This window comes from Calidris pugnax, unplaced genomic scaffold (genome assembly GCF_001431845.1).
Source record: "Calidris pugnax isolate Ruff unplaced genomic scaffold, ASM143184v1 scaffold56, whole genome shotgun sequence".
In the NCBI taxonomy this organism is placed as follows: Eukaryota; Metazoa; Chordata; class Aves; order Charadriiformes; family Scolopacidae; genus Calidris; species Calidris pugnax.
This window is the reverse complement of record NW_015090839.1, coordinates 17090078-17117009: the sequence shown is the minus strand read 5'-3', so window position 1 is coordinate 17117009 and position 26932 is coordinate 17090078. Positions and strand designations below refer to the sequence as shown.

At 45.2% G+C, this 26932-nt stretch overlaps 1 protein-coding gene across 2 annotated transcripts in view; it reads right to left on the bottom strand.

The window, feature by feature from the left end:
* Positions 1-26932, bottom strand: part of SMOC1 (SPARC related modular calcium binding 1) — a 90874-nt gene that overhangs the window by 6141 nt on the left and 57801 nt on the right. For both annotated transcript variants that reach the window (XM_014941839.1, XM_014941840.1), the window contains exons 7-10: positions 18934-19126; positions 17963-18045; positions 14325-14430; positions 4751-4998 (exon numbers count right to left, since the gene is read on the bottom strand). In XM_014941839.1, the coding sequence (XP_014797325.1) occupies positions 4751-4998; positions 14325-14430; positions 17963-18045; positions 18934-19126 (630 nt within the window). The remainder of the gene's footprint in view (positions 1-4750; positions 4999-14324; positions 14431-17962; positions 18046-18933; positions 19127-26932) is intronic.

The following is a 26932-nucleotide window of genomic DNA, read 5'->3' as shown; positions in this document are numbered from 1 at the left end:
GCTCCTCGGGCAGGGGTGAGACAGGGAAGCCCCGGGTGGGGAGGCTGGGCTGCAGGACAGGAGCAGAACCGCTGGGAAGGAAAAGAGAGACGGAAAGAGAGGCGGCGGTGGCGGCTGAGTTTGAAACGGGTCAGAAAGCAGAACCCTTCAGAGATCGTTAATAAGAGAAACTGTATGAACGTGATGAGTTATTTCAAGGCCCCCCCGCCCTGAACGCTGGCCTCCTATCACTCCGGCGAGACGAGAGGGGCCGTCGTCCATCACTTACTCCTGCGCCCGTGTACACAAAGCAGAGCTCCTTGCCAAGAGGCAGATTCCTCCAGGGCTAATTGGGACCCTCCCGGGGGCTGGCAGCCGGAGCCCGGGGCCGCGGCGGGGCCGGGACGCTGCCGGGGCCGGCCCCTGGAGGGCGCTGCTGAGCCGCGCACGGCGCGGGCAAGGGAGAAGCGCCCCCAAAACCCCCCTTTTTGCACCCAGTGCAGCTCTGCCCGCAACGAGCCCTGTTTGCCTTCGAGAGGAGGCGTGGAGGTCCAGGTAAGTTGACAGAAAAGGCAGGGAGCATCCCTGAAATGGGAGGTTTGCTTAATTAAAGAAAACTTTCGGGCAGCTTGGTAGGGCTCTGTGCTCTCCCTGGGTTTGGGTTTGCCTCATCCATCCATGCTGGGAAACGTCCCCAAAGCACATCACCTGTCACTCCAAATGCAGAGAGCATCAGCTTCAGCCAGCTGCCTTCGATACAGAGGCCACCCACACAGACCTACAGAAGGCAAAACCCTGCCAAAACAATCCTGCACCCGGCATAAAACTGGCGTGAAAGATAAGAAGGAATATGGCAGATGGTGACCATGGAAGAGAGGTGATTCTTCTGCTTTGCTCTGCTCTGGTGAGACCTCACCTGGAATACTGTGTGCAGGTCTGGAGCCCTCAATGTAGGAAAGACATGGACCTGATGGAGCAGGTCCAGAGGAGGGCCACAAGGATGATCAGGGGGATGGAGCACCTCTGCTACGAGGACAGGCTGAGGGAGCTGGGGTTGTTCAGCCTGGAGAAGAGGAGGCTCTGGGGAGACCTAATAGCACCTTCCAGTACCTGAAGGGAGCCTACAGGAAGGCTGGGGAGAACCTGTTTACAAAGACCTGCAGTGACAGGATGAGGGGCAATGGCTTTAAGTTGGAGGGGAGCAGATTTAGGTTGGAGATTAGGACCAAGTTCTTCACTGTGAGGGTGGTGGAGCACTGGAACAGGTTGCCCAGGGAGGTGGTTGAGGCCCCTTCCCTGGAGATATTCAAGGTGAGGCTCAATGAGGCCCTGGGCAACCTGGTCTAGTTGGGGGTGTCCCTGCTGACTGCGGGGAGGTCGGACATCTGACAAGCTCTTGGATGGCAAAGCAATCACGGGATCTGAACTGGCAGAAGGAAACTTCCCATCAGCTGGCGGAGGGACATTTCTTTGCTGCTTAATCCTTTAGCTCCTCTTTGGACATGCACAAAATGCTGACTTTGTCCTCTGAATTTGGAAGAATATAGAGGTAAAACTCAACTCCAGCATTTTGCAGTCAGCACAACTAGTATAAGCCTTGCTCAGATTGACAGTCCTCCTCCTCAAGATCACTGGACTCTAATTAATCTTGGGTCCGGTAACTTTCCAGCAAAGCTTTACAGCACATGTCTATCTCCTCTCAAGGACCCTGCCTTTTGACTAATGCATAGAGCTAAATTTGTTCTTTGATCACAGATGGTCCCCCCCCTTAACTCAGGCTGTGCAGACTGCACTGATGAATGCTAACTTTTAACAGGCTGTAAATCAGTCTGTTTTCCTTCCACAATTCCTCAAATAGACAATCCTAGATCAAATGATGGCAAAGACTGTTTCTGGCATACTCTGAGCTACAAGCCCTCTCTGCCTGTTCTGCCTCAGTTTAAGAAACCATTTACAGGCTTCTGCAAACCCTCAAAGGCTGGCTCTATGTGGCTACTCCATTCTGAGATCCAGGAATGGCGTTTTTCCATCCGAGTTGCCCCTGATAGAAACACACCTGGTTTAAGCAGAGGGGCAAGAGCTGTGCAAAGTGGCCCCCAGACCTAGCAGATTTCCCAGAAACTTTCTGGGTCATCATAAGGATGGAAAAAGATGAGGGGTTGCCAGCTGACTGGACAGGTATTTTCCTCACTGAACCCCCCCAGCTGGCAGCTCCCACATATTAGTTACCACAGGCATCAAGAACCTACTGAGGAGGGGAAGACAGACGGAGCTATGCATCTGGGACAGATTTGATCCTAAGCTGGAAAGAGCTCAGATTCAGGTTTGTCCTTATGAATATCCCAGCTGAATCCCTCACACATAAATCTTATTTATTTAGACTATCTAGCACCCAAGAGGCTTGTAACAGCACTGATTTATCCTATGCCCTGTGCTTTCTTCAAGCAACACTATTTCCACATTTGAATGGAACTGGACACATGAAAAAAAAAACCCAAAAGCAAAACACTGACAAAAATGCAGAAGCCTTAACATTTGTTTTCCTCAGCATCCCAAACTCTACAAAATTTGTATTAAGTTTTCTTCTTCATCATTGTTACAAGTGCTCAGTTTGCTTAGCAAGAGGCACACTCACCTGGAACGATGACCCACTTCATTTTAGTCCTAAGGCTGCTGGATACCCAACCATGATTTGGAACATCTGAGGTAAGTTCATTTGTAATGAAGTATATCAAGGGGAAATGATGACTTTCCTTGCCTCCCTCTAATCATTCCTCATCCAATACAGACCAGAAAAACCTTTCCAACAAAGCTTTTGTTGAAACAGAAACATTTCCACGAAAAGTTTTGGTTTCATCTGACTGGCAGTTTACAACTGAAAGTACGTCATCAAAAAGGTTCCCAACCAGCTCTTGGCTTGGACCTACAGTGACCTCAGCCCCAGCAGATGTTTGGAGGCCACGGTACAGAGAAAGAAACTGAGAGCAAATACATGAACTAGTTGATTGACCGCATGCACCCATGATCAGGATAAGGGAAAGCTGGAGAAGGGGTAAGCTACCAGTTATTTCTTTAATTAGAAATTCTTGCGAATAGGAAGCAGAGCAAACATGTCATTACCACCTCACAAATTCATGACTTCTTAGAAAAGATCCATCGCAAACTTGCTTACTGCACCTCTAGAATACTCTCCCTCAGTTCTTTCCTGCTGTTAGTACCTGCTCTCTACACTGCCCCTTCTACTGCTCTTTAGCCCTCACCATCCTTTAGCCCCCCGTGGTCCTCCTTCCACAGAAGTTACCCATTTATCTTTGATCCTCAAGGCCTATCAGGCCTGTTAACTACGTGGAGCTGTATGATAAAACAAGGTCAGAGCCCCTTTTTGCACACAATCCTGTCCTCATACAATGGAAGAAACCAAGAAAGGTCAAGGCTGTGTTCTCAGCAAATAGTTGGGCAATCAGGCACTCGTAACAGTGTCTTGCTGCTTTATTTCCCCTTCACGTGGCTCAAAGATGCGCATTTTCTTCCTTCTCTCCTCCCTCCCCCTTCCATAAACTAAATTTTGAACAGTCGGTTGGCCAAGGCAGCAAATTCCAGAGTCTTATTCCAGGCCAAATAGCAATAAAACTCATTTGGCATATTCATCTTATTGGGAAGGTAATAAAATTAAGGAATGGGGTTGCTATTTTGGTATGTCATTCCTCAGTAAGGTACTGACGACCAAGAAAAAAACTTCCACTGAACTAGGGAAACTGAATACTTCTCACAGCTGACGAGTAATGCAACAGGCTTATTATGATAACTAAGATGTTTGCAAAGCACCCAGAAGAGGCAACTTCCCAACACCCAAATGCACTGACTCGTGCTAAACCTGAGGAAAGAACTAAGGAGAGGTTAAGCTTGGAGAAAGCAAGCGGCCCACCCTTCCCAACTGGCACAACAGTTCTAACAAGAGCTGCATGCACAGCCAAGACACCTGCACAGGAAATTAGTCCCCTGGAATCTCCCTGTTTGCTTTCTCCTGCCAAGCAAATCTGCCCACAGTTAAGAATGACTGATAATTATTGAATTTGGGTTGAACAGTTTCGATTCATAACATTTCCAAAAATATCAACTTGGTCCAGGTCCATCACCACAGAAGATGAGGTGAAGATGAAAGAGGAAGAAACAGGAGGAGGGTAAGTTGTTGCTCAGGCATTAAACAGAAAGGAAAGTGTGTTATTCATATGCCCCATTTCTCCCCCAATCTTAAAGTGCAATTTAACTCTGAAAAAGGGCAACTGCACCTTCTGAGTTGTTCTCTCTGCATCATCTACTTTCCTGCATGCTGGATTTAGCAATGAAAATAAATATTATTTCTGTTAGTCAACAGGGTCTCTGGAGAAGGACTGGGCCTGTGCTGGCTCACACATCATCCAACCTACATGGCTGAGACAACAGAATATTGTTAGCAGTGTGTTACTCAGAAGGGACCTGATCTGAACCACCGTTTCCAAGGATTTCTACAGTATCAGCAGAGTCCTGGGCAAAGCTCATCTTTTTGCCCTGCTTCTGCGTAGCGCTTAGCACAAAGGTTTGTGATAAAGGATGTAAGTCAAAGCCATAACACTAATAACTACATTTGCATAGCAGGGTATTAATCCCCCTCTTCTTCTCACACAAACTGTGGCACTTTGGAATCACCTGGGAGAGAAGAGACTCCTGAGTTTGCTGTTAACTCCACATAAAGCCTTTTATTCTCATGCAATGGGGAAGGAAAGGCACTCACCTCCTTCCTTGCTGACTCCCAAGCACCCCTTCAGCTCCTGAAGCGAGATTGACTTGTCCTTGTTGAGGTCACAGTAGTCAGTGAAACGTCGGGCACATTTCTTGGGCTTGGCTTTCTTCTTCACGTAACGCTTGAAAGGCTTCAGCTCCCGCTTGTTGATGTCATTGCTGCTGTTGTTGTCCAACTGGCTGAAGTACCAGTGCACCACTCGCTCCTCCAGTGTGTGGCTGGGGTCTGGCTCAGAGAACCTGCAACAGAGGAACCAAAGGCCCCCGACAAAGGGGTGCTGTCACCAACGCTGCCAAGCACTGCTGAGGAGCCAAAGCCTCTCGCCGAGTCAGATGCACACTATGCCATATTTTAAGCAGGCAGAAATAGGCAGGTCTTACCATCTCCTCCTTTTAGCTGGGCTCTTTTGAGAGAGATGAACTTTCTTTAAAAATGTCCCTTAGCATTAACAAGTGGTGCCAAGAGATTCCTTGAGACTGATACCCTCAGTAGCTCTGGTTCCCCTCACACTAGTTGCTGAAACTCTGCCTAATCCCAGAAGCACCCCCCCTTAGAGTGCACGAGGTGATCTCCATCGTCCTTTTGACCCTTGGGCTCCCACCCAAGTCACCAGCAGGAGAGCTGTGAGTGTCAGCTGTCATGGTAGTTTCTGTGACAGCAACATCTAGACTTCACAAAGGGAACAAATTCATTTAATGCAAGACACATTCATTGTTTGAAAATGTCCTTGGCAAGATGCAACATTCTTGCTGTATCTATTTATATGATCTGAACTCCTGTGCTGTATTTTCAGCATATTTAATGCTTTTCACATGGTTGATTTATACACAAGAATTCCACAGCAGACAAGCACCACAAATCCATTAAAAGCAATACTACGGAACTGGCAACTTTGGTTTGCTTCATTTCTTACTCATCATGATATCACAAGTTTGACGTTATTTGGCTCACATTTTCTTTCTGTGGACAACAACAAACAATATCAGAGAGAAGGAGAAGAGGAACAGGAGGAAAAGCCACAGCTGAAGATGCACGAATAGAGAATGCTGCCGTTTGATGTCAAGCCATCACTGAAAAGGCACTGTTATGTCATACCATTTAAGCAGTATCAGTTGCATGCTGGAGATTCTGCAGATTCTGCTGAGAGTTTAGGGTGTTCTAGATGATGGGGAAACATGAACCCAAGTACCTTATAAAACACACATGAAGTCTGTCACTGACCTTGTTTCAGAAACTGGAAGGATATATATTTAAATTGCCACTGAAAAATTCTTTGTTGGGAACCAGAAGGAAGAAAATTCTTTCGACCTTCCAGTATGACCAGTTTTGCCTCTAAAACTCAGCTACAGAGCCTGAAAAATAAAAACCTCTTCCTACCACCACGGTAATTTAAATCCCTACTGAAGGGGAGTGTCCAACATGCAGAAAGCAAGCAATGGAGCTTAGGTGGAGAACAGAGATCCTCATTAACCTTCTCTGATAGCTTTTACAAATGAAGATACAATTTAGAAAGGTAGCCCCTATCCAGAGACACCTGTACCTTCACAACAAGTAGAGAGTGGTAAATAAACTGCACAACCTTTTTCCCAAGGTTTTACTCGAAACTATCTCCTTCATTATTTAATTCTTAGCTGAGTGGCAGCCTAGGATTCAGTCACAGCATCTGGTCATTGTGCAGTGGGATAAACACTGTGGGGGAAGATGAAGAGGTTGGGAATAAATCTGGCTTTGTTCTGGAAGCCAAAATACAAGGCAAGCCCCTGGAGCCACCTATGGACATGCAGAAATTACAAAAATCTCCCCAGGAAGCTAAGGGAGCGCCTGGATTTTTCAGTGCCTTGAAACTGTATGCAAAGACCAGGATGACAGGAGAGAATAAAAACACATCCTGTGGCTTGTTTTTGTGACATTTATGAACACAGCCACTGGCCTCTCTCCCTTTTGGAAATGAGCTAGCTATCATTTCAAGGCCAGCATGCTTCCAACAGCCACAGGGAAGTTCTGTATTGCAAGGGACAATATTCTGCTTTTGCTGAGACAGAGGAATAAAGCCTGAGCTTTTGCATGCAAGATTCCCCTGGCCCACATCTTGGCCTGCCCTCTGTTTCCTGAAGGCCCACAACTGGAGAGGCAGAAATGGAGAAAATAGCAGAGCATCTTAGAACCAATAGCAGAAAGACAACAGACAGCAGGAACAGAAGCTTCTCTCTACCTGCTGCAGAGTCACTCAGAAGCAGGACTTAAAAGTGCCTCTTTTTCAGAGGTACACCATGGAGGAGCTCTTAAGAGTTACCAAGAGAGGCAATATAGTGCTCTTCACCACTTCCGTAAAGAAAATCAGGAAAATCCACAGGCTAATGCAAATACATTGACTCATGAGGTGATGATACATCAATCTTTGCCATTACAAACATGCTGAGAGCTCATGCTGAAAACTGCAGCATGCTAACGCAGCTAAAGGGAATTAATTTAACTGCTGTGATTGTAACAGGAATGAAGATACAGTCATTTCTGAGTTTTTACAACTTCCTGTTGGCTGCCTTGGCAGGACTGCAGTTCCAGAGCTGGTTGCCTGCCCTTCCTGATCATCATCCAGAATCCCAGCAGAGGAAGGATCCACACCATTTCACTGCAGCCGTACCTCCCTGGCTTATGAAATGACATGATACACTAAAGAAGGCTGAGGTTACAACACTGAATGTAACTACCTTGACTTTGATGGCTGCCCATGCAAGACACTTAGACACCATCCATGAAACATGAACTGATGCAACTTCACAGTGCTGCTAAGCCACCTAGCTTTGATGGTGTGCCATGACAACAACCATACCTGCCAGGTCAGCTGAAATAAATCTAGGGGCTCTAATTGTCCTGCAAGCACAGACTTTGCAGGAGTATTCCAGGGGAATTTCCCTCTATTACCTCTCCATTGCTGTTTCAGGAGAAATAAATCATCCCTCAGATGCAAGCTTTGTTTGTTGGGCTGTCTCTCTACTCATTCAGACCAGAAAGTAACCAGAAAAACCAAGGGAGAATAAAGTTGCCCTGTACATTCTCAACTCCCAGCAAAACACCCTCTCTTGCTCTAACACCAGCCACACAAAAATCCACTGAATTCCAGCCTCTCACTCCAGTCCTGTAGCACCTTTGTAAGACCTAGTAAAGATAGACATTGCCAAAATGCAGACAGCCTTCTCAGTCTTCTCGTGTTGACCACTTTACATGTGTACTTACTTTTCTTTCTAATTGTTCCTCTTTAGCACTCTATGGTAAAACAATCAATCCTAAAGAATGAGTGCCAGAGAAGCAAAGAGCATTTTCCAAATCCAACCTGCTATTGCTGGATCACTTCCGTACATAAGGCAGAAGTTCAGCTCCATTATGCAGCATAAGCCCACCCACAGTCCAATTATGAATATAGTCTTGTCATTAACAGCCTGGGACAGGGAACCTGCTCTCAGCTTTCTTACTAATTTTTTGGCATCAAATATATGGTCTTCTCTGAGCAGGCTTTTGACTTTCCTCCTGTCTAATGTGCTATCAGCTCCCTCAGAGGAGGAGAATGCTTATTTCTGAGGTGGCTTACGCTTAGAAATATGTGGGTTAACATACTGTTACTTTTAACAATACTGTTTTCCAGTTGAGACGCACTTCCACGGAACACCTTCATATCATCTGTGTAACTGGGGTACAGGCAGAAAGCAAAGAGGCTATTACAAAACACAGACATGTACTTTTGCAGGTCCACCAAATTCTGGAGCAGAGAGAGAAGAATATGCCAAAATATCTAATAGACAGCTTAAATGTGCACTTTGCATGCAGACTGTAATGCTTTCCAGCCTTTGAGGCCCCTTGCAAGAAAGCAGGAGTTAACTCAGTGGGAAGGAGCAGGGAAGAAGGGAGGTAGATAGAGCAAAGCATACAAGAGCAGCAAACATCAGACATTACCCACATTCAGTGTGCAATCACATTGTCCTCCACAGAAATGTGCTGTCAAAGTCTAACACACCCCACTAAATTTTACTGAGTAAACAAAGTCCATTCCTACCAAAGTTGATCCTTTGCTCCTCCTGCACATTTGCAGCCCCACTGCATCCCTCTGCCCAGGCTGCACGGACCCACAGCACTGCTGCAGTGACAGAAAATCCTACTACAAAACATTGCTTTTAGAGAAAGCCAGGTTGCAAATTCAGAACTAGCCAGCAGATGGTCACCTGTTTGAAGAGCTTTAGAAAACCTATCATTTTGTAATACAAACTTTATGTAGCAACACTAGCAACTGAGACAGAAGGAGGAAAGAAGAGTAAGACCAACTCAACATCACCTAATTGGATAGCAGGGACTATAAACCAGAGGGAGTTATTCCAGGTGGAAAGAACATCGATGGACAAGAAGCTGTTGGCAGAAGCAATGGAGTAGAAAAAACAGACCAGCTTCCACTCCTAACACATAAGGTATGTTTGAAGTCAGGACATCTACAGAGTTAAAGTTGTAAGATTCTATGACGTGAAAATACTTTGCAAGGATGCATACCTTGCTTGGACTGTTGCTGAACAAAGGATGGATGAGGGCAAAGCTGAAGAAACGACAAGACTGACCCTGCCAGTCAATGCCCACAATAGCATTCATCATGTCCACCAAGGTGCCTGGGGGAGCGGTGGAAAGCAGTAAGAGTTTAACAAACTGAGGTAAAATTCAAAATTGTTCTTGCTATTCTTACGCTCCTTTTGATGTTCTTTGTAGTTGTCTATTCTAAAGTTAAAAGCTGTAATGGTGGAACATGGCTTGAATCAAAGAGGATTACTCTAATGTATTTGTTTTATTATTCTCCCCTTTCCTGTAGCTAAAGAATCAAGAAGCCAACAAAAAAACCCTAAGCTGCGTTCAGACTAAACAAAAGGGTACCACACAATCTGAATTCATTATGGGGAATGCATAATTCCTCTGCAGCTAAAATTTAAGTTATCTTCCTATTACAGGCCCATTTCTTCCTCTCCTCCGGCTAAGTTGTGTATGAAACACTATGCTGAACACAACTTCTCTGAAGATTTGAGGGATAAATCATTTAGGAGGTTTAAAAATCACATCCTTCACTCCTCATTGACTGTTCAAAGATCCTCCTCTTACATGAACTCTGCTGTATCTTTAATTAGGCTAGAATTTCCATAGGAGCACAAAGAAAAGTTAGTATCCAACTTCAATTGAAATGCAATAGGAGTTGGGCATTAACTTCCCTGCACTGTTTGAAAGTGTCAATCTTTATTAAAACATGGCTCGGCTTCAGAACACCCTGGAGATGTGCTGAGCTGTGCTTGCCTGCTTCAAACTGCTCAACTACAGCATGAAAGGGAACCTTGGGGGCAATTTTCTGAAGTACTTTTTAGGGTTATTACATGGGGAATAATTGGCAACTTAAAATGAAGGGACACAGCTGCTGTGTTACATGATAAGGGTGGCTGTTGGAAGCTGCCCTTTTAACCCAAAATTCCACAGGGCATTAATATGTTTGCTGATAATGTAGCAAGCCATAATGCACACATTTTGGCAACTAGAATTAATTTCTGAATTGGCAGGGACCAGCGAGAGTTCCCCAGATGAGAGAAACCCAGACTGGGATCCCCTTTGGTCTATTTTAGTTTAGGCCCTGTGTAATATGAGTATGTCCGAATTAGAAAAGAGACTAAAATGTATTAAAGCAAAGGCTAATTCTAAAAAGTGCTGCCCCTATTATATAGGATTTATCTGTGAACAATTTCTACTATGCGTCTTTTCAAAAAGTATACCAAACACTGGTTAATAAACCAATTTCCTACAAGCGCTCCCTTAATTACTTTGAAAACATACAGTAACAAGATGTGCCTTGGAGTTATTACATAAACTTAAAATTAAGAATGAATTTTACCAGAGATTTTCTGTTTCAAAAGTCTAAATGGAGTCTACTTGCCTATTTTGCTGTAATATAAACCAGGGCCATGAGGAAGGGAAGTCCTCATCTCATTTACATTATTGTAAAGCAAGAGTAACTCAATTAAAGTCAATAGCTTTGAACTTGCTTAAACGAGACAAGACCTATAAGGGATTACAAGGTTGTTTTAAGCATGCCCAATAAAAAAAAAAAAAAATCTTATCAGGTTTTACTTACATGGCCTGCAGCAATCCAAGTTGTATAGCCTCACTTTGCTGCTACTAGATTGTTTTTCTGTGTGCCAAGTACAAAGTGTGCAGTTTAGCACAGCTCAGTGTGTTCTTTTAAACGCAGATCTCTCATTTCTCCCCATGCTCCTCCCTCCCCCACCCCCCCCAAAAAAAAAAAAGCTAATACAGACATTAATTGCAAAGCCACAGATAGCTTTACAGCATAAATAAATAAACTCTTGAAGATGAAGACCCCCCCCCCCCCCCAAAAAAAAAAAAGCTAATACAGACATTAATTGCAAAGCCACAGATAGCTTTACAGCATAAATAAATAAACTCTTGAAGATGAAGACACTCATCAAATGCAAGAAGTTTTCACTCCCCATATCCAGATTCAGACTACGGGCCGCAGGGTCATCTGATCTGATTTCCTGTAGATCATACAGAATGCGAATCGAATTACTCTTAGGAGCATAATTCAGGTTTGACTAAAGCAAGTCTTTCTGAAAGGCATCAGGCCTAAGATGAAAGCCTTAGAGAGAGGGAATCTGTCACCTCCCTCATGACTTCATTCTGCCTTAGAATTGCCCTTGCTTCAAAGAAATTTTGATCACAAGTTTGTTTAAATTCAACTAATCATGTTCTTCCCTGCTAGACTAAAGAGCCTGCAGAGCTTTTGTCCCTCTGGAGATACTCAGATTATACAAAATCATCTTTCAACCTTTTTTTTTTTTTTTCCTCTCTTTAATACCCTAGGGAAGGCTGAGCTCCCTAAGACTCTCACTGTTAGGCTTTTTCAGCCCTTGACAGTTTGGAAAGGCTCTGTGTTTGGTCCTGTATTTTAATGTAGATACTAAAGATGCATATTGTATGCCAGTATCATCTCTCTGCTGCCAGGGAGAAACAGGAATACTCCCGCCCTTCTCTGAAATTCCTGCTTCTTGTTTCTCTGATTGATTAAAATACATAGGACAATATATGGAGCCAACTGATCTGGGGGTATGGTTTGTTGTCTGCCCGTCCTGCCCTCTGCAACAGGCATAAACTTTGCTGGCGATACATTAAAAATTTGCCTTAGCTCACTGGATGCATTTGTTTAAACTCTACAAAAGGCCCAGGAGGAAAAGGAACAGAAAGAGGGAGGCTACAGAGTTCTGTTTTAATACAAAATCTGTTCTGCCATCATTATAGCAAAGATGGAGAAGAGCCTGCAATAAGTGAAGTTTGCCTCTCCAGTAAGAAAACTGGCATTAAGGTATTAAAAATGACATGACTGACATTAAGAAATAGCAAATAGCCAGATCTCTTTTTTTTTTCAACATGACCTTCTCAGCAAACCTGGGCCAAGGAGATACAGGATAAGCACCTTCATAAATCCAGTATTTTGTTAATAATTAAGGCCAGAAATTATTTAGCCCTGTGATTAGGCCTATAGGTAAAATATCCCTTCATCTTGGAAAAGAGCTTTTGTTTCCAGTGCCAAAGTCAAGTTAGGTCACCCAGACAATTTCAGATATTCCTGAAGGGAGGAATTGGGACATTCCTCCCCTTGGGAAACTTGGAAAGCGGGACTTATTGCACAGAGATGGCTTCCCAACTCTGCAAACTCATATGAAAGGAAAGCTGTACTGATTAAATTTTTATATAAGTATCAAAAATTCCTTGAAATGCCCTTATTTTTTTCTTCCCAAATAAATGGTGTCATCATGGCATGGTGGGATGGAAAAGCTCGACACATGTTCTTTGGGGTATGTGCTTCACCTGGCTGATATGTGTGGAAGTTTGTGCCAGAGCAGTTTCCTGAATTCAATCAGGGCTGTGGGCAGGCAGAGTATCTGGGTGGTAGCCGTCTTTCGCCTCGCAAAGGACAGCCTGCTAAAAGATTTCTTTTTCCCCTTGCAACTGGGCTGCTGACACTACAGCTGAAAATAAATCAACATGACGACTGTGTGAAGAGCTGGGCAGTGAAAAAAATCTACGAGAAAGGCCTCTATTGAAAGCTGAGAAATACACAAAGCTTGGGGAACATTAGGAAGCAAGCCTGCTGGTTTATAGAAGTGCAGTGGGGGCATACATCTCTGGTCTCTACAATATTGGTTTATATTAAGCTTTATTTTAAGAGTGATGATTACGTTGGCTGAATTTCAGTCCCAATGCCAAAGATGCCAAATAAATATCAAATACTCTCCAGGGCTTCCCACCACCCCTACCCACTGCATTTGAACCATGCAAATTAGACAGAATTGACATTGGAATGCTTATAACTGGGAGAGAACAACGTATTTCCCATCCTTGGGGCATTTTTCATCCTGTTTATACGAATACAGACATGCTAGGCGTATACTGCTAATTCGATGGGTTACAGAACATCCAGTGTGCAGGAACTCAGCCACTGGCCTGATTTATAAGGTCCAAATGCAAAGTTAAAACCATATGGGTTCACAGGCAATCCCTACTGAAACCAAGAGGCACAGAGGTGCCACCCAAGAAGATTTTTTGTCCGGAGCAGTTATAGATGGCACTGCTTCCTTCTACACTTTGAAAGAAGAAAGCAGGGGATCAACATCACTCTCAATACCCATGGAAGAAACTCATGCACGGAGGCACCTCCTTCATCTCTGCACCCCTATGAAGATGAGCCCATCACTCGCCGTGGCATCCCTCTGTGCTAAACTAGCACTGACTCCCTTTACAGTCCTACAATCCAGAATCATAGAAGCTTTGCATAGCTAAGGCAATATAGCACTTTTTTTAAATCCATCACAGTCCATTTTTAGTGACCCGTCCTGCCACAGCGTTGCAGCTGCTGCGCTGAGGGGATTTGCTGTTACCAAGCAGAAGGGGGAGACAAGACCTCAGCTTTTCTCCAGTTCCCCCAGAAACACAAGACTTCTGCTCACCTCTTCAACAGGCCTGACCTGCTGCTCCTTCCAAGTGGGATGAACAGGCAGCCGGTCAGAGGGGAGGGCCATGAAAAACAGCTCCTCTCCTCATCGGCGGGCTGGCTGCGGCCCCACAGCAAAACCACAGCACTGGTACTGCCAAGAATTCGGTTCGCATTCTTCACTCCCTGTGGTAGCCACTAGGCCAACACGGTCTCCTTCAATCCATTTGCATTTTATTAGGTCTTTTCATGCACCAGGGGACAAAAGAACAAGCCACTTCCTCCCACTGAGCTCTCATTTCACACTTCAAATGGGCTATACTAACCTTTATGGCGGAGCAGCTGCCAGGGAGGAGGGGCAGGAGGCAGCAGGCAGGGCTGGGATGACAGGACAGAGCAGCCTCTGAAGATGCAGCCTCAGATCCTCTCCCAGCGACACAGAGGAAGCTGAACCATCGCAGAGCAACACCCTTCCCTCCCGCCCCCGCCTCAGGGACACCCAGAGCCACCTTGGTGGCATTCAGCCTGAGTGCTTTCTGGACTCACCTCCCACCCCCAGTAGGTGCTGCTGAGTTAATAGCCTGTACCATGTCCGTAGTCAGAGCATCAAGTAAGCTCGTAATAAATTCAACTTTCTTCCCTTCTGGGCAGCCTGCAGAAAGAAAAGAGGAGGTTTAATGCAATAACACACAGGATTGGTCTCCTATCCCAGTTCAGCAAGGATAAGCCAGAACCTCCTTTGTTTCTAACACGAAACCCATCATCACAGTCCCTAAGGAAGGGCAGAAGAATCCCTCAGTGGGTTTCTCTGCGTGGTAATTTGTCTTGCAGTTTTTGTCCAGGCACACACAGGGTCACCAACAATATCTGGCAGGAAGACCATGTGGTTAGCTTTATGGCCTCTCCCAGTTCTCTACCAGAATAACCACAGGGATGTGCTGGAAGCGCCTGGCAGAAGGGAGTTCCCATGGTGACACTTGCAGAGAAGTTTGCAAAACAACTCATTACCTCCTGGGTCATCTTCCTCCACAAGCATGGCTGTTCTGAGGTCCTAACTGACAGCTTAAAGCTTCCCAAAGCACGGGCCAAAGCGAGGAGTGCTGCTTGCGCTCTCCTCTTCAGGCACAGAGAGCATTCCCTGCCAGCAGCCACCACAATAATTCAGTTCTTTGCAGGATCACGCTGCACCAGAAATACGTCAGTCTAAGTCAACACACGGTAATCACCCCCAGTCACTCCTGGCTTAAGGGGGACAAAATGGGCTGAAGATGAACTTCGTAACCATTTCCATTACTTAGTGCTGAGGCCGTCTAGTTCCCCACCACCATAACCACAGACTGACAGAGCCTCCTACCCCTAACAGTGCCAGCCTGTTATGACACAGCTGAGACGAAATTCTCCATCTCCTCACCTTTATGAGGCAATCTATGCCATTTCCTTGTTTCTTAAAGGAGCAAAAGCATGCTTCGTTTACTACCATATTAATACTCCAACAATTGCTCTAGCCTATCAAGGAACGGATACTTAACTTCAACCCACCACCTCCAAAACTATTGTCCAAAACACATCACTTCCCATCCTGTTGTCTTCTCTGTATGTGACAGAAAAGCCATCACCACATCCCTCACCTCTCTCCTTCTCCAAGCCACCATGCACTATGAGTCAGTAAGCTGATTAAGGCAGCTGATGTGAGAAAACAGCCTGTCCCAGCAACATATACCAGTGTCAACGCTTTCTGCTTTTCTCAGACAAGCAGAGAAGCACGCGTACCCCAAACAGAGCACCAGAAACTTACTGTAATCCCTTGACAGCTGAAAGCAGCTTGCAAATTGATCTGACAAAACTCCCTCCTTTGCAGTATTACAGGCTCTGTTCCCTGCAATAGCTAACCAACAGTCCCTTGCCTGTCTCCATATTATGTGCATTACACACACGCACACCCCTCAGCACTCGTTTGGCACATGGTCCAGAAAATGTCAGCATTGTAATGGGTAAGCTGCTATGGCAGCCAGAGTAGACCACTCTCTTAAAGGAGCTTTTTGTTGCAGTAATGAGAAGGTTGAAAACCCGTTTGCTAGAAGTCATCTCCCTGGGGCCTCAGCATCTCACAGTCTGCAGGAATTAGCAGCTTGCCATTTGCTATGTGCAAGCAACACTTTCCTTCCTTCTTTCTTTCTTCTGACACAGCCATGACAGAGTTAGTGAAGAGGGTATGTGTAGGTGTGCAAGGATCTGGACTTCTGTCTCCCCCACCTTGTCCTCTGCAGGGCCTCTTCACATGGGCCAAGAGCACACTGCCTGCAGCGCTGGGAGTCTTAAGAATGGGAGAACCTCTAGAAGAGGAATAAGGTATGGGGTCTCCCTTACATAACTGAGTGCAAATGGAACAATCAGACTCAAATTAAAGCAGCAGTTTTTCTTAAAATTCAGATCTGCTAAGAACTAAAGGGTGTGGGGGGTGGTGTAAAAAGAAACATCCTCTCTCACTCCCTGCAGATCTGGCTCTGCAGTGAATTCTTGCACCCAAGAGCAGCTAATCAAACCAACCTCGGGTCTGCATCAAAAGATCATGCAACACAGCATCTCTCAGGCAGACAAACCAGGATGAGATCCTCCATCTCCTAGTCTGTCCATAGACAGGGGTATTTTCAGTGACAGGAGCCATCACGGCAACCAATGCAGCCAAGCACAGAGCTGAACAGTTTACTCAGGCACAGAAAAGTGGCCTGAGCTGAGAGGGGAGCTCTCCTGGAGTCTGATGCTGGGACCAGTCCACTAAGCTACAGAGCATCATGTGTCCTCTTCTGTGTCCCCTTGTTCAACTGCAGTGCAGATGGGGAGGGAGAAGGGAAACAAAACCATTCTGTCTTCCTGAGAAACCAGAAAGAAAAAGCCTAAGAGCACAGGAGTTCTGGAGAGGCAGGGTGAAAATGCAGGGAGAGGCAGTAAAGCAAGAGAAGGGAATGGGGAAGAACAGAAGTAAGATTATTCTATTTTAGCATGATTTCCTAAGGAAATGAGCCTTAATGCAATCATTTAGCTGGTTTCCCTCCTCCTACCCTCTAAAGTAATACTTGAACCAATTGGCCAATTTCATTTGAATGTGACAGGGAGACAGATAGGAAGCATCTACATCACTTGTGAAAATGAGGAGCTGCATAGAAAAGAACCCTGCTGAGGGCAGATCTGCTAAGCAAAAAGCTATGGGGCCCAAGGTTAGGAGCCAGCAGGAGGAGAATTAGGAGACACAGAAGGCAAATCTGGAACAAATCTCATTTCCTTTGCTAACCTGCTCAGGGACAACTCACTTCATGTTAGCCCTAGAAAACGCCAGGGGAAAACGGTCGATCCAGAGCTATCAGCTCTTTCTGCAGAGTTCTTGGTCTCTACCTCTCTCTCATGGGAGGGACCCACTGTAGCTTCTGTTTTCAAGGGGTCAGCCCTCACCCAGGAGAGCAATGAGTGATGAGCCCCTCAGTCTGCTCCTTAGAAAGGCATTATGAAGGAAAAACCAGAGCACAGGCAGATAGGATAGCATTTTTAAGAGTGCACAAACAAGGTAGGCAGACAGTAAATTACAGCTTGTCACTCTGTTAAAGGGGAAAAGCAGAATATAAAACAAGCAGCAATGGGAGATAAAGTGGGTCCCAGGCATAAAATGAGGTATAAAGACCAGCTAAGTGAGAAGCCAGCACTAGTTAAGGGACCTTAGTGCACCAGGAATGCTGCCCTGCCTGGTCTGTGCAGTGCCAGGGAGCCAGCTGGTCCACTGACAATTGCCAGCTGTGTCCTCTTTCGTTGCTAAGGGGGCACCAAGCTGCTGAAAAGTCCTGCTAAATGGAAAGGATCCTGTCCTGGCCAGGCTTTCAATGAAGCACTTTCAATGCTGAGTCCATTCTTTCCCCAGGGGACATCCAAGAATCCAGGTTTCTTTCCTGAAAATTCTGGTCCCAGACATATTTTCAAAGGGCAGACAGGCAATAAACCGGTCCCCAGGACATTCCCAGCCTTTTCCAGTTCACTGCTGCAACTGGAGGTGATCCAAAATAACACTGAATAAAACCCATAGTAAAACATGCACGGTGAGGGAAATCCCCCATCTCCTCAACGATATTCTTGGCCTCTTAAGAGTCCCAAGGTGAGAAAAGGAAGAAGGCAGAGACGGGTTCTTGTTCCTCTCTGACCTGGAAGTTCTCTGTCCTTGAATGGATCATCAATCTCTGTGCTCTTCGATCTGGCATCGCTTTCACACACTGGGGTCTCATAGCTGAAAAAGGAGAACAGCAGATGCTAAACTATATGACATAGCTTTAGTGTCATCAGATGGTGCAGAAGGGTTGTGTCTTATCTGCTTACTGCAGGGGAAACCAAAAACCTGCAGAAGAAATATTATCCCCAAGGAGCTGCTTGCTTATGGACAGTCAGCAGCAGAAGTAGAGAGAGAAGGAAGAGCATACACTTAAGTCCAGCACCAGCTACCAACCCAAACCCACAAACAGCACAAAGACCTCTTCCAACCCTTGTGGGCACAGGCTGAGCTTTTTTCCAAAGCTGTCCATGCTCTGCAGTATCACTGTATCTAGCAGAGTTTAAGTCCCAGCTCCTACTAGCTTGTTGTACCCATGACTTGTTTCCAAACCCCAAATTAGAAAAAAATCCCTAGATAGTTTTAAGATACAGAGTAACTTAAAGAAAAACCTGTCACTGGCTTAAAATCCATTAATGCAAAACCAAGCAGTTTTCTAAACCTGTATTGGTCAGGATCCAAGTGGCTGCAGCATGGAAATGTAAAGCAGAGGATAATGCAACAAAGCCCCATGTCTTTTCACTGTTCATGCCCTGATCTGTACTCTTGAGCAAAGCCCTGGTTACTGCTACCACCCAAAAGCTGCAAGCCAGAGAAAAAAAGGCTACTTTGCATGAATACTCAACACAAAAGAAAGTAAGGGCAGCAATAACAACGCACCAACTCCTACAGAGAAGGAGCTGCACAGTAGCATTCTATAGGGAACAACACATAGAGCATTTGCTAGCTCTAAGGAAGGTGGTATAGAGCTGACTGCTCTAGAATTAGGAACCTATCTGATACAGCAACAGTATTTTTTTATATCTCATCTTCTCCAGACAGGCATCTCACCAGGCCTATAGCTCTTACCGAGTGGAAGTCCCAGGCAGGGGGCGTCCCGTGTCCACCAGGACACACCAGCAGTACCCAGTCGACTGGTGACATTGCACTGGTTTGTAGAGCCCTCCGGGAGCACACTCGGGGATGACGATACCCTCACGGGGGTTCTGCCTGGCCTCCTCCAGGGCGCTCTGCCTTTCCTGGTCACAGGAGTGAACTTTCTCTGGAAGACATAAGAGAGGTTGGGAGGGGTGGAGAAAAAAAGTCAAACCAACATCACCTTTCTCAGATCAGCTGGATATGGGTATCGTTCACATTAGGAGACCTTTGGGCCTGTTTTCCCTCTCAGCAAACACCACTATGTCTACATCCCTAAGGACTCAGGGACTTCTGGGTTGAGAGCTTCCTCCTACATTTAGCTGTGACACAAGAAGATTATGGATTTATAGACATTGACTGCCAAGTGCCCAGCAAGCCAGGAACAGAAAAAAAACCTGTTCCCATTCACCTGGGTTTTGGAACAGAGCTATGAGATAACAATAATTCATTACTACTGCAGCCACTTCCCAGTTGATGTTTTCATGTACTGAGAAATCTTAAATTGTGACTTGTATTTTCCAGTTAAATGGAGGCGGCAAACACCCCACCCTGCCCCACCATCTGTTTCTCCAGACTGCAATGCATTCTTCCCTTTCAATAGCATCTCTCCAGCATGATCCCAAGAGACGCAGAAGTTTATGCTTTAACACCACCTTATCCAGTGCAGAGAGCACCTGCACGCACCTCGGCAGGGAACAGAATGGGATACCCCATTCTACCCACGCTGCCATCACCTTTCCAGCACATTCCACCATTGTCCTCACCTGGAAAACAAAGGACATCCAACACTGCTTCCTACCAAGGGGTAGGTAGGACCCTGTCCCTTATTAGCTTATTACACAGAGAAGGTTATTTCCAAAGATCGTTAACCAGAGAGCAGAATACACAGATGGCATGTACCAAAGAACAGAGGGAAGCCCCAAAGTGGCTTCTGCAGCCAGCCTGGCACCTTCAGCCCTAACGCTGCCTCTTCAACCACCACCTGCAGAGGAGTGACGGGTGCACGGAGAAGTGCCAGGCTGCTGCCTCCTATACAGACCAGCCATTAAAGGGGGAAGAGATGCACAGAGTACCCACGGGACATTAAGACCTAATTGGCTCAACAGCCAGAAGTTCTCAATTACAAGTCTTCAAACATTCTGGCCCTTTCAGAAGCAGGAAGATTATTTCAACTTTGGAAACCTCTGAAGGTATCACAGAGAGAAAAACCAGAAGTTCTCAATGACAAGTCTTCAAACATTCTGGCCCTTTCAGAAGCAGGAAGATTATTTCAACTTTGGAAACCACTGAAGGTATCACAGAAAGAAAAAAAAAAGCATACACGTAGGACAGAAAGCAGTCAAGGCAGCTGATCACAGGATTTAAAACATGTTTAAGTCTAGGGTAAAAGAAGACAACAATGTAACTCCTAACTTTTATCCTTAGGACAGTGACAAAAACCAGAAGCAGGAACTGTTATTCTCCCCTTCCCTAGTTTTCCTCTCCCTTGCAGTTACTGTGTTTGTTCTTTTCTTTTTATAAATAAGCCACAACATCTGAAATTCCTTGCCACAGCCAAGAATCCCCTCAAGCTTTCAATACATAAAATGCTTTTACACTGACAGGCAATGACACCACAGGTTCATCCCAAACCTGCAGATGTTTGCATGGTCAGCCAGCACACACGGCACGACCTCAGCATCCTGCCCCTGCGACAGGCTCAGCACACACCTAACATGTGCTCACTGCTCCCTTGTATTTCACCTGCCCGTCTGTACCCCATGGGTTATGTCTTATATTCTGATGATAAATTCTGGCACAGAGAGCAATTTTTGTTCTGTATTTGGGGAGCAGAAGGGATTCTGATTCACAACTAGAATTCCTCAGCTTAGTAGCAGCAGGTACAACAGAAAAAAAACTCCGGGGGGTCTGCACAGCATCACTTGAGTATGGCTGATGGGTACCAGAACCACTTCTACTGGTTTCTAATCAAACTGTAGCAGCTAAGGAGTCTCAAAGACCCAGAATGGTCTCTCTCTCCTCAGTGTTTCAGACCATTGTTGAGGCTGGGAACTTGAAGGGCACCTGAACTTTGCCACACACAAATCCACACAACTGAAACACAGAATAAAAACTTTTAAGTGTCGGCAAGTCTGACTCAAGCAGAGAGAAACTTGATCGGGAAGGAGCAGGAGGGGATAAAGTCAACAAAAACTGAAAGGGAGCTCAAGCCTCAGCTGATATTTAAGCTGACTTCACTTTGCTGACAGATTTCACATCTGAAAAAAAGGCCCCGTGACTGTTCCCAAGCTGTATGTGGACAGAGGAGTCATTGAGTGAGAGGTCTGCAGGCTCCTTAACAAACCACTTACATCATGAGGGGCCCCTGCTTGCCCATGGTCTGCCGACAGCAATTCACACCTTGGCCCTCAGGTGAGGAGAATCATTCAATGCAGCTTGGGGAAGCAAAAACAGGGGCAGAACTCCCTATCATCATTTTATATAATAAGCAAAAGGAAAAAAAAAACTTCTGCTGAAGAGAACTACATTCCAGAAATTTTTCTATCAAAATCCCCAAAGCTTCCTGAGTGCACAAAGTCAAACCAAGATCTCTCAACTCCTTTGAGTCTTGCAAAACTAGCACTAAAAACATCTCTGAAAAAAATAAAGGGGGGGTGTGTGTTTCAGAAAAATAAAATATGCCGCTTTTCTTGAAATCAAGGAAAAAACAAAGAATAAATGTCTTTTAATGAATTAGTATCTTATTTTACATACATTTGCAATTAGGTATGCAAATTACACAGAATAAATGTACATACTTACGCACAAAAAATGGCAAAAAAAGTCTCTGCACAAATTAACAGAAATCTGTGGGAACTGAATATTCACAGTATTTACTAACAGAATACAGAACTAATTGGTCGTCACTCCTGTTTGAATGGTGTTTAAGGGCTGAGCGAAGCAAATCTTACAGGATTTTTTTCAGTCGACGTCAAATAGATGTAATGATTCAAAATGTGCCATCGTCACCAGCATTCAATGGCCTGGCACTGACAGCAGTACAGCAGGAACTGCAGGGAGATCAGATTTTTCTCATTTCTAGCACGCACCTACAAGTAGCCACTACGAAGGTCTCATCTGTCCCATTACATCCTGAAGAACATAAACGAGACATACTGGGATAAACCAAAGGCCCAACTTGTCTGTTTCACCTACAGCCACGGTCAAAACCAGAAGCTTAGAGTAGAAGAGAGGTACAGCACAAGGATGTACTTCCTTCCTGCGTGTATTGCATGTCTCAACCAGTTGTGGATCAGAAATTTGCAGAGACAGGGAGTTTGTATTTAGTGAGTAACAATGTTTTTTCCCTTTCCATCAATTTGTCACAGAATCACAGAATTATCTAGGCTGGAAGAGACCCTCAGGATCATCGAGTCCAGCCATCCACCCTACTCTAAAGTACTCCCCTACACCATATCCCCCAACACCACATCTAAACGGTTCTTAAACACAGCCAGGGATGGGGACTCAACCCCCTCCCTGGGCAGCCTATTCCAATGCCCGACCACTCTCTCTCTGTGAAGAATTGTTTCCTAATGTCCAGTCTAAACGTACCCTGGTGCAACTTGAACCCACTACCCCTTATGTCATGTCTCCCCTTATAAACTTTTACTGACTATGACATCCTGCAGCTAGTTCTGTGGCTTGCTGCATTGCTTATGGAACACAGCACATCTTTCCGTTTGATCTAAACCTGACTCCAACTAGTTTTGTTTGCTAGTTCTTCTGGAGGATAAAGCAGTGAACAGTTTACAGTCCCCCTCCCTACCTCTCACTGCTATACAGATTTCTACTTCATCTCTTACATGCTGAAAAGTCCCAGCTGACCCAGTTCTTTCTCTGAACCCTTTGCAGATCCACCATACCTTCCCTGACCTAGAGGGGATCAGAACAGCAAACACGTTGACGCTACATGGAGGCCCTGACAGCAGCCTTCTGGAAAGTTCCTTCAGTGACATCTGCCTACTAAGAAAGCATTAACTAGTACTAGCCCCCAGAGAGGCTCTTTCCTCCAGGCTACCACTCTAATAGCACTTAATTCCCTTAAAAAATAAACATGAATATTAATAGTTGGGGTGCGTTTCAACAGCCAGAAAAATCAGCTGGGAAATCCATACCATCAGCTTCCCTAGTATGGGACTTGGCATGAACTGCCTACGCTGGCACCCTGAGAGACGGTCTCGTGGGTAGCGAAGGGACCATCAAATGCTATCCCAGCTCCAGGACACTGAAGTCAGCCTGTTCCAGTCAGACTGCTTACTGGAAACTTTGCTGTTGTTGCCAAGGCCAGGTTTATGGAGGACGCTGAAAGTCTATGGCCAAGCTAGAAGGTTTAGTGCCAGCTATGAAATTAAGCTGTCATCTTAGAAAGAAGCATATATTTATTATACGTGCAGGGTACTTATAAGTCTATTCCCTGTTTGAGTTAAAGGGGGTTACAGGCACAGAAAGATAAAGAAAAAAAGGTTTTCTTTCTTTCCCTATATTAAACATTTAGAGAGAGAAGGACATTTAAGACAGAAAGTCAGTGGGACACAAACAGCCTTCCTAGGACCAACAATAATATTACACTCTTTTTTATTTTAAAGGCACTGTCACATTCCCCTGTTTTCTGCCATCTCTGCTTTGACTTAAGACAACCATCAGCAAAGAAGCTGAGTAACACTTGCCAACTTGATGTTGCTGGGGAGCGAAACCTTCAGGAGACAGCAAATCTAGACTACAACAAATCCAAGGACAGCAAAAAAAAAACCCCGATAGGTTTCACGCACACACAAAGGAGAGAACCACTGGCAGAAAAACCCATTTTACTTTAACTGCTCAGCTCTAAAACAGGACCAACAATAATATTACACTCTTTTTTATTTTAAAGGCACTGTCACATTCCCCTGTTTTCTGCCATCTCTGCTTTGACTTAAGACAACCATCAGCAAAGAAGCTGAGTAACACTTGCCAACTTGATGTTGCTGGGGAGCGAAACCTTCAGGAGACAGCAAATCTAGACTTCAACAAATCCAAGGACAGCAAAAAAAAAAAAAATCCCCGATAGGTTTCACACACACACGAAGGAGAGAACCACTGGCAGAAATACCTATTTTACTTTAACTGCTCAGCTCTAAAATGCTAACTGTTCTTTCTTACTCTTGACTGCTTCTAACACTCCTTAAAACATTTTTAAAAGTAGTGTCTCCGAAGCCATGAGCTATTGCAGGAAAAGAGGGCTTGGACATCTGAAGTTGTACATTATTTATGCAACAATTTTCCCCTAGTAATGGCCTTCTGAGAAATACATGGTCAGATTCATAAAAAGGTCTCTCATTCCTGGTCCCTTAAGTACACACATTCAAACATACATCTATTGCCTGCACAACAAAAACAAAAATGATGGATGAGGTAAGGGATTCATCTGACTGTCTAATAAACTAGACGGTTATTAAAGAGATGGGGTGTTTGTTTACCTTACGAAGTTGAGAAGAGAGGGTGTCTAGCATCATCTAACCAAAGGCTTGTGCTTAACAGTTCTCATGCTCTGCTTGCAGGGCTGGATGCAGCCAACGCGCTGCTCTGGGGATGAGGCAGCCTCCCCCAGCTGCCCTCCTGACACATACCAACTCCCACTGCTATCAGAGCCAAAGGACCAAGCATCAATCAGTGGGGCTGCAAAGATGCTGTGGGTCATCAGGGTACGACATAAGGAAGATCTGCCACCCAACCACAGTGGCCTGCTTTTTGAATATTGCTCTTCTGCACCCAATTTTTTTCTTATTAAAAGAAGAGGGAGACTGCGACATCAAAACCAACCACCTTGGAGAAATCCCTACACCCTTGAGAGACAGGAGTCCTTCTTCCAAAGCAGGCAAAAGAGAGGGTCTAACCTCCCTCTGTGCTTCTGCCCAGCTCCAATGAACCTATGCGAACAGCCTAACCCCAGAGACACAGGCCATGCCAGGCAGGGCAGATTTCCTTCTCTTCCCCTCTCTCATTTCTTTTGACCAGAAATTCTGTCTGGACAGGGGAAACTTTTCCCATGGAGTTCCCACAAAAAGCTTCCGTTTTAATGAACAAGCATTCATCAGAAGAGGAGGAAAAGATCTTTTACTGACAGATTCTTGACCAATCCCCATTGTTAGTGCTGCAACAGGAATCTGACTTCAAAATACCATTTCAAAAAAAATCAAACACATGCCTCTCCCAATTTTTTTTTGTTCAGCTCCCAGCTTTGCCCTCAGTGAGGAAGTAGTGCAGCACAGAACAAAAGGCAGCAGTATGGATATCTAGTGCCAAGTTCCTATTGACATCCTGTGCCAACCCAAAAGTGAGGACTAAGTGTCTTTGTGCCTCAGTTTTTCTCTCAGTGAGAGAGAGCATTTGCCTGTCTCCCAGGAAAGCTTAATTCAAACAGGCTTGATTTCTCATTTTTATTTAGCCTGTCTGTGGCACAGAAGATGAGCCTTGAACCGGTTATTTTATCATAGCCTATAGAGCAGCTTAAAGGTACTTTTCTGTTGCATAAAGGGAGCTCTAATGAGAATAGGACCCATGTCTGCTCTGGGAGAGCAGGTGCCTCATCCCTTACAGCACTTACAAAAGCTGTGGGCAGAAAGCACAGCCTCATTCCACAGAGAAAGTTGGGCACAGGTTTCATCAGCAGCTCAAATCTGCATCCCTTCTGCCTCAGAGGGGAAAGAGAATTTGAAAAGCCTCGGGTACACACATGCACGAGGGCTGGCAGGACTCACAAAGCAACACGGTGAATAGGCAGTAGCTGCCTGTCCCCCGAGCAGGGCTGTGGGTGGAGACGGAGAAACAACCCCTTCTGTGTTTACCAGGAGCACAATAACAGCTGAGCAAATATGGCTCATGGGGATAGCATAAATCTCTCCGCACCTCCGTTAGTCATCAGCGCTGCTACCCGCTCCACCCTGTTCTGTCTGGGACCGTGGTCCTTCCAGGGTACTCTGGCTAAGAGAAAAGGTAAAGAGAAAAACAAACCTTGCAGGTGCTCCCAACACTGTACCAGTTGACCAGTCCTTGCTTTACCTTGGTACTCACTCAGTTTCATTTCTCAAGGCATAGGCTACAGAGGAAACAGAGATTACTACATGTTCCAGTGCTGAACAAGTACAATGCAAAGGTTTAACAGGTGGCTTACAATTTTTAAAGATGCATTGTTCCAGGTGGCTCATTAAACTTCAGCTATCCAGGAACATATCCTTCCACTGCCATTTTCCTTCTGCTCAAAGCGATAAAGCTGCTCTGCACTCTGGCCAGTGTTATGTGATGAGAAGCCCATTCAATATCTACCCTTTAGCTTGAAATAAGGAGGAACGGCTGAAGGAAGCACTGTCTCGGGAATTAGACTGAACTTGCTGAGGGACTTTTTGATGTACAACTTGTGCTCACTTTGCAGAACCTGTGGGCATTGGGTGCTGCCCAGACAGGAAAGGAGTCCACTCCACATGGTTTCCAAATCACAGGGGAATAAAGCTCCACACCTGTGCATCCTGAAACCTACCTGTCCCTGCAATTCTAACTCAACTGTCTCTCAGGCAGGGCTTGGGCTCCTTCTACCACCATCTCTCTGAAAGCAGCCTGTCACACGGTCCTAGCCTTCCTAAAGCTAGCCACACGAGCTGAAGGATGGCAGAAAGAGAATAATATTTTTTTATGTCTACAGTGCAGCATTCTGGCAAAAAATTGCCAGTATTTGCATGTTCATACATCATGCATTAGAACTCTGACTAAATTCTAGTTCATTAGAGTATATTATCAGTTGTACCATTCTTATAAGCAAATGAGGAAAATTTAAACTACATACAATTACTATGAGATAGTTGCCCAACATGGCAGGTTAAGAAAAACATGCTCCAAAAGGAGAGGTCTCAGAAGT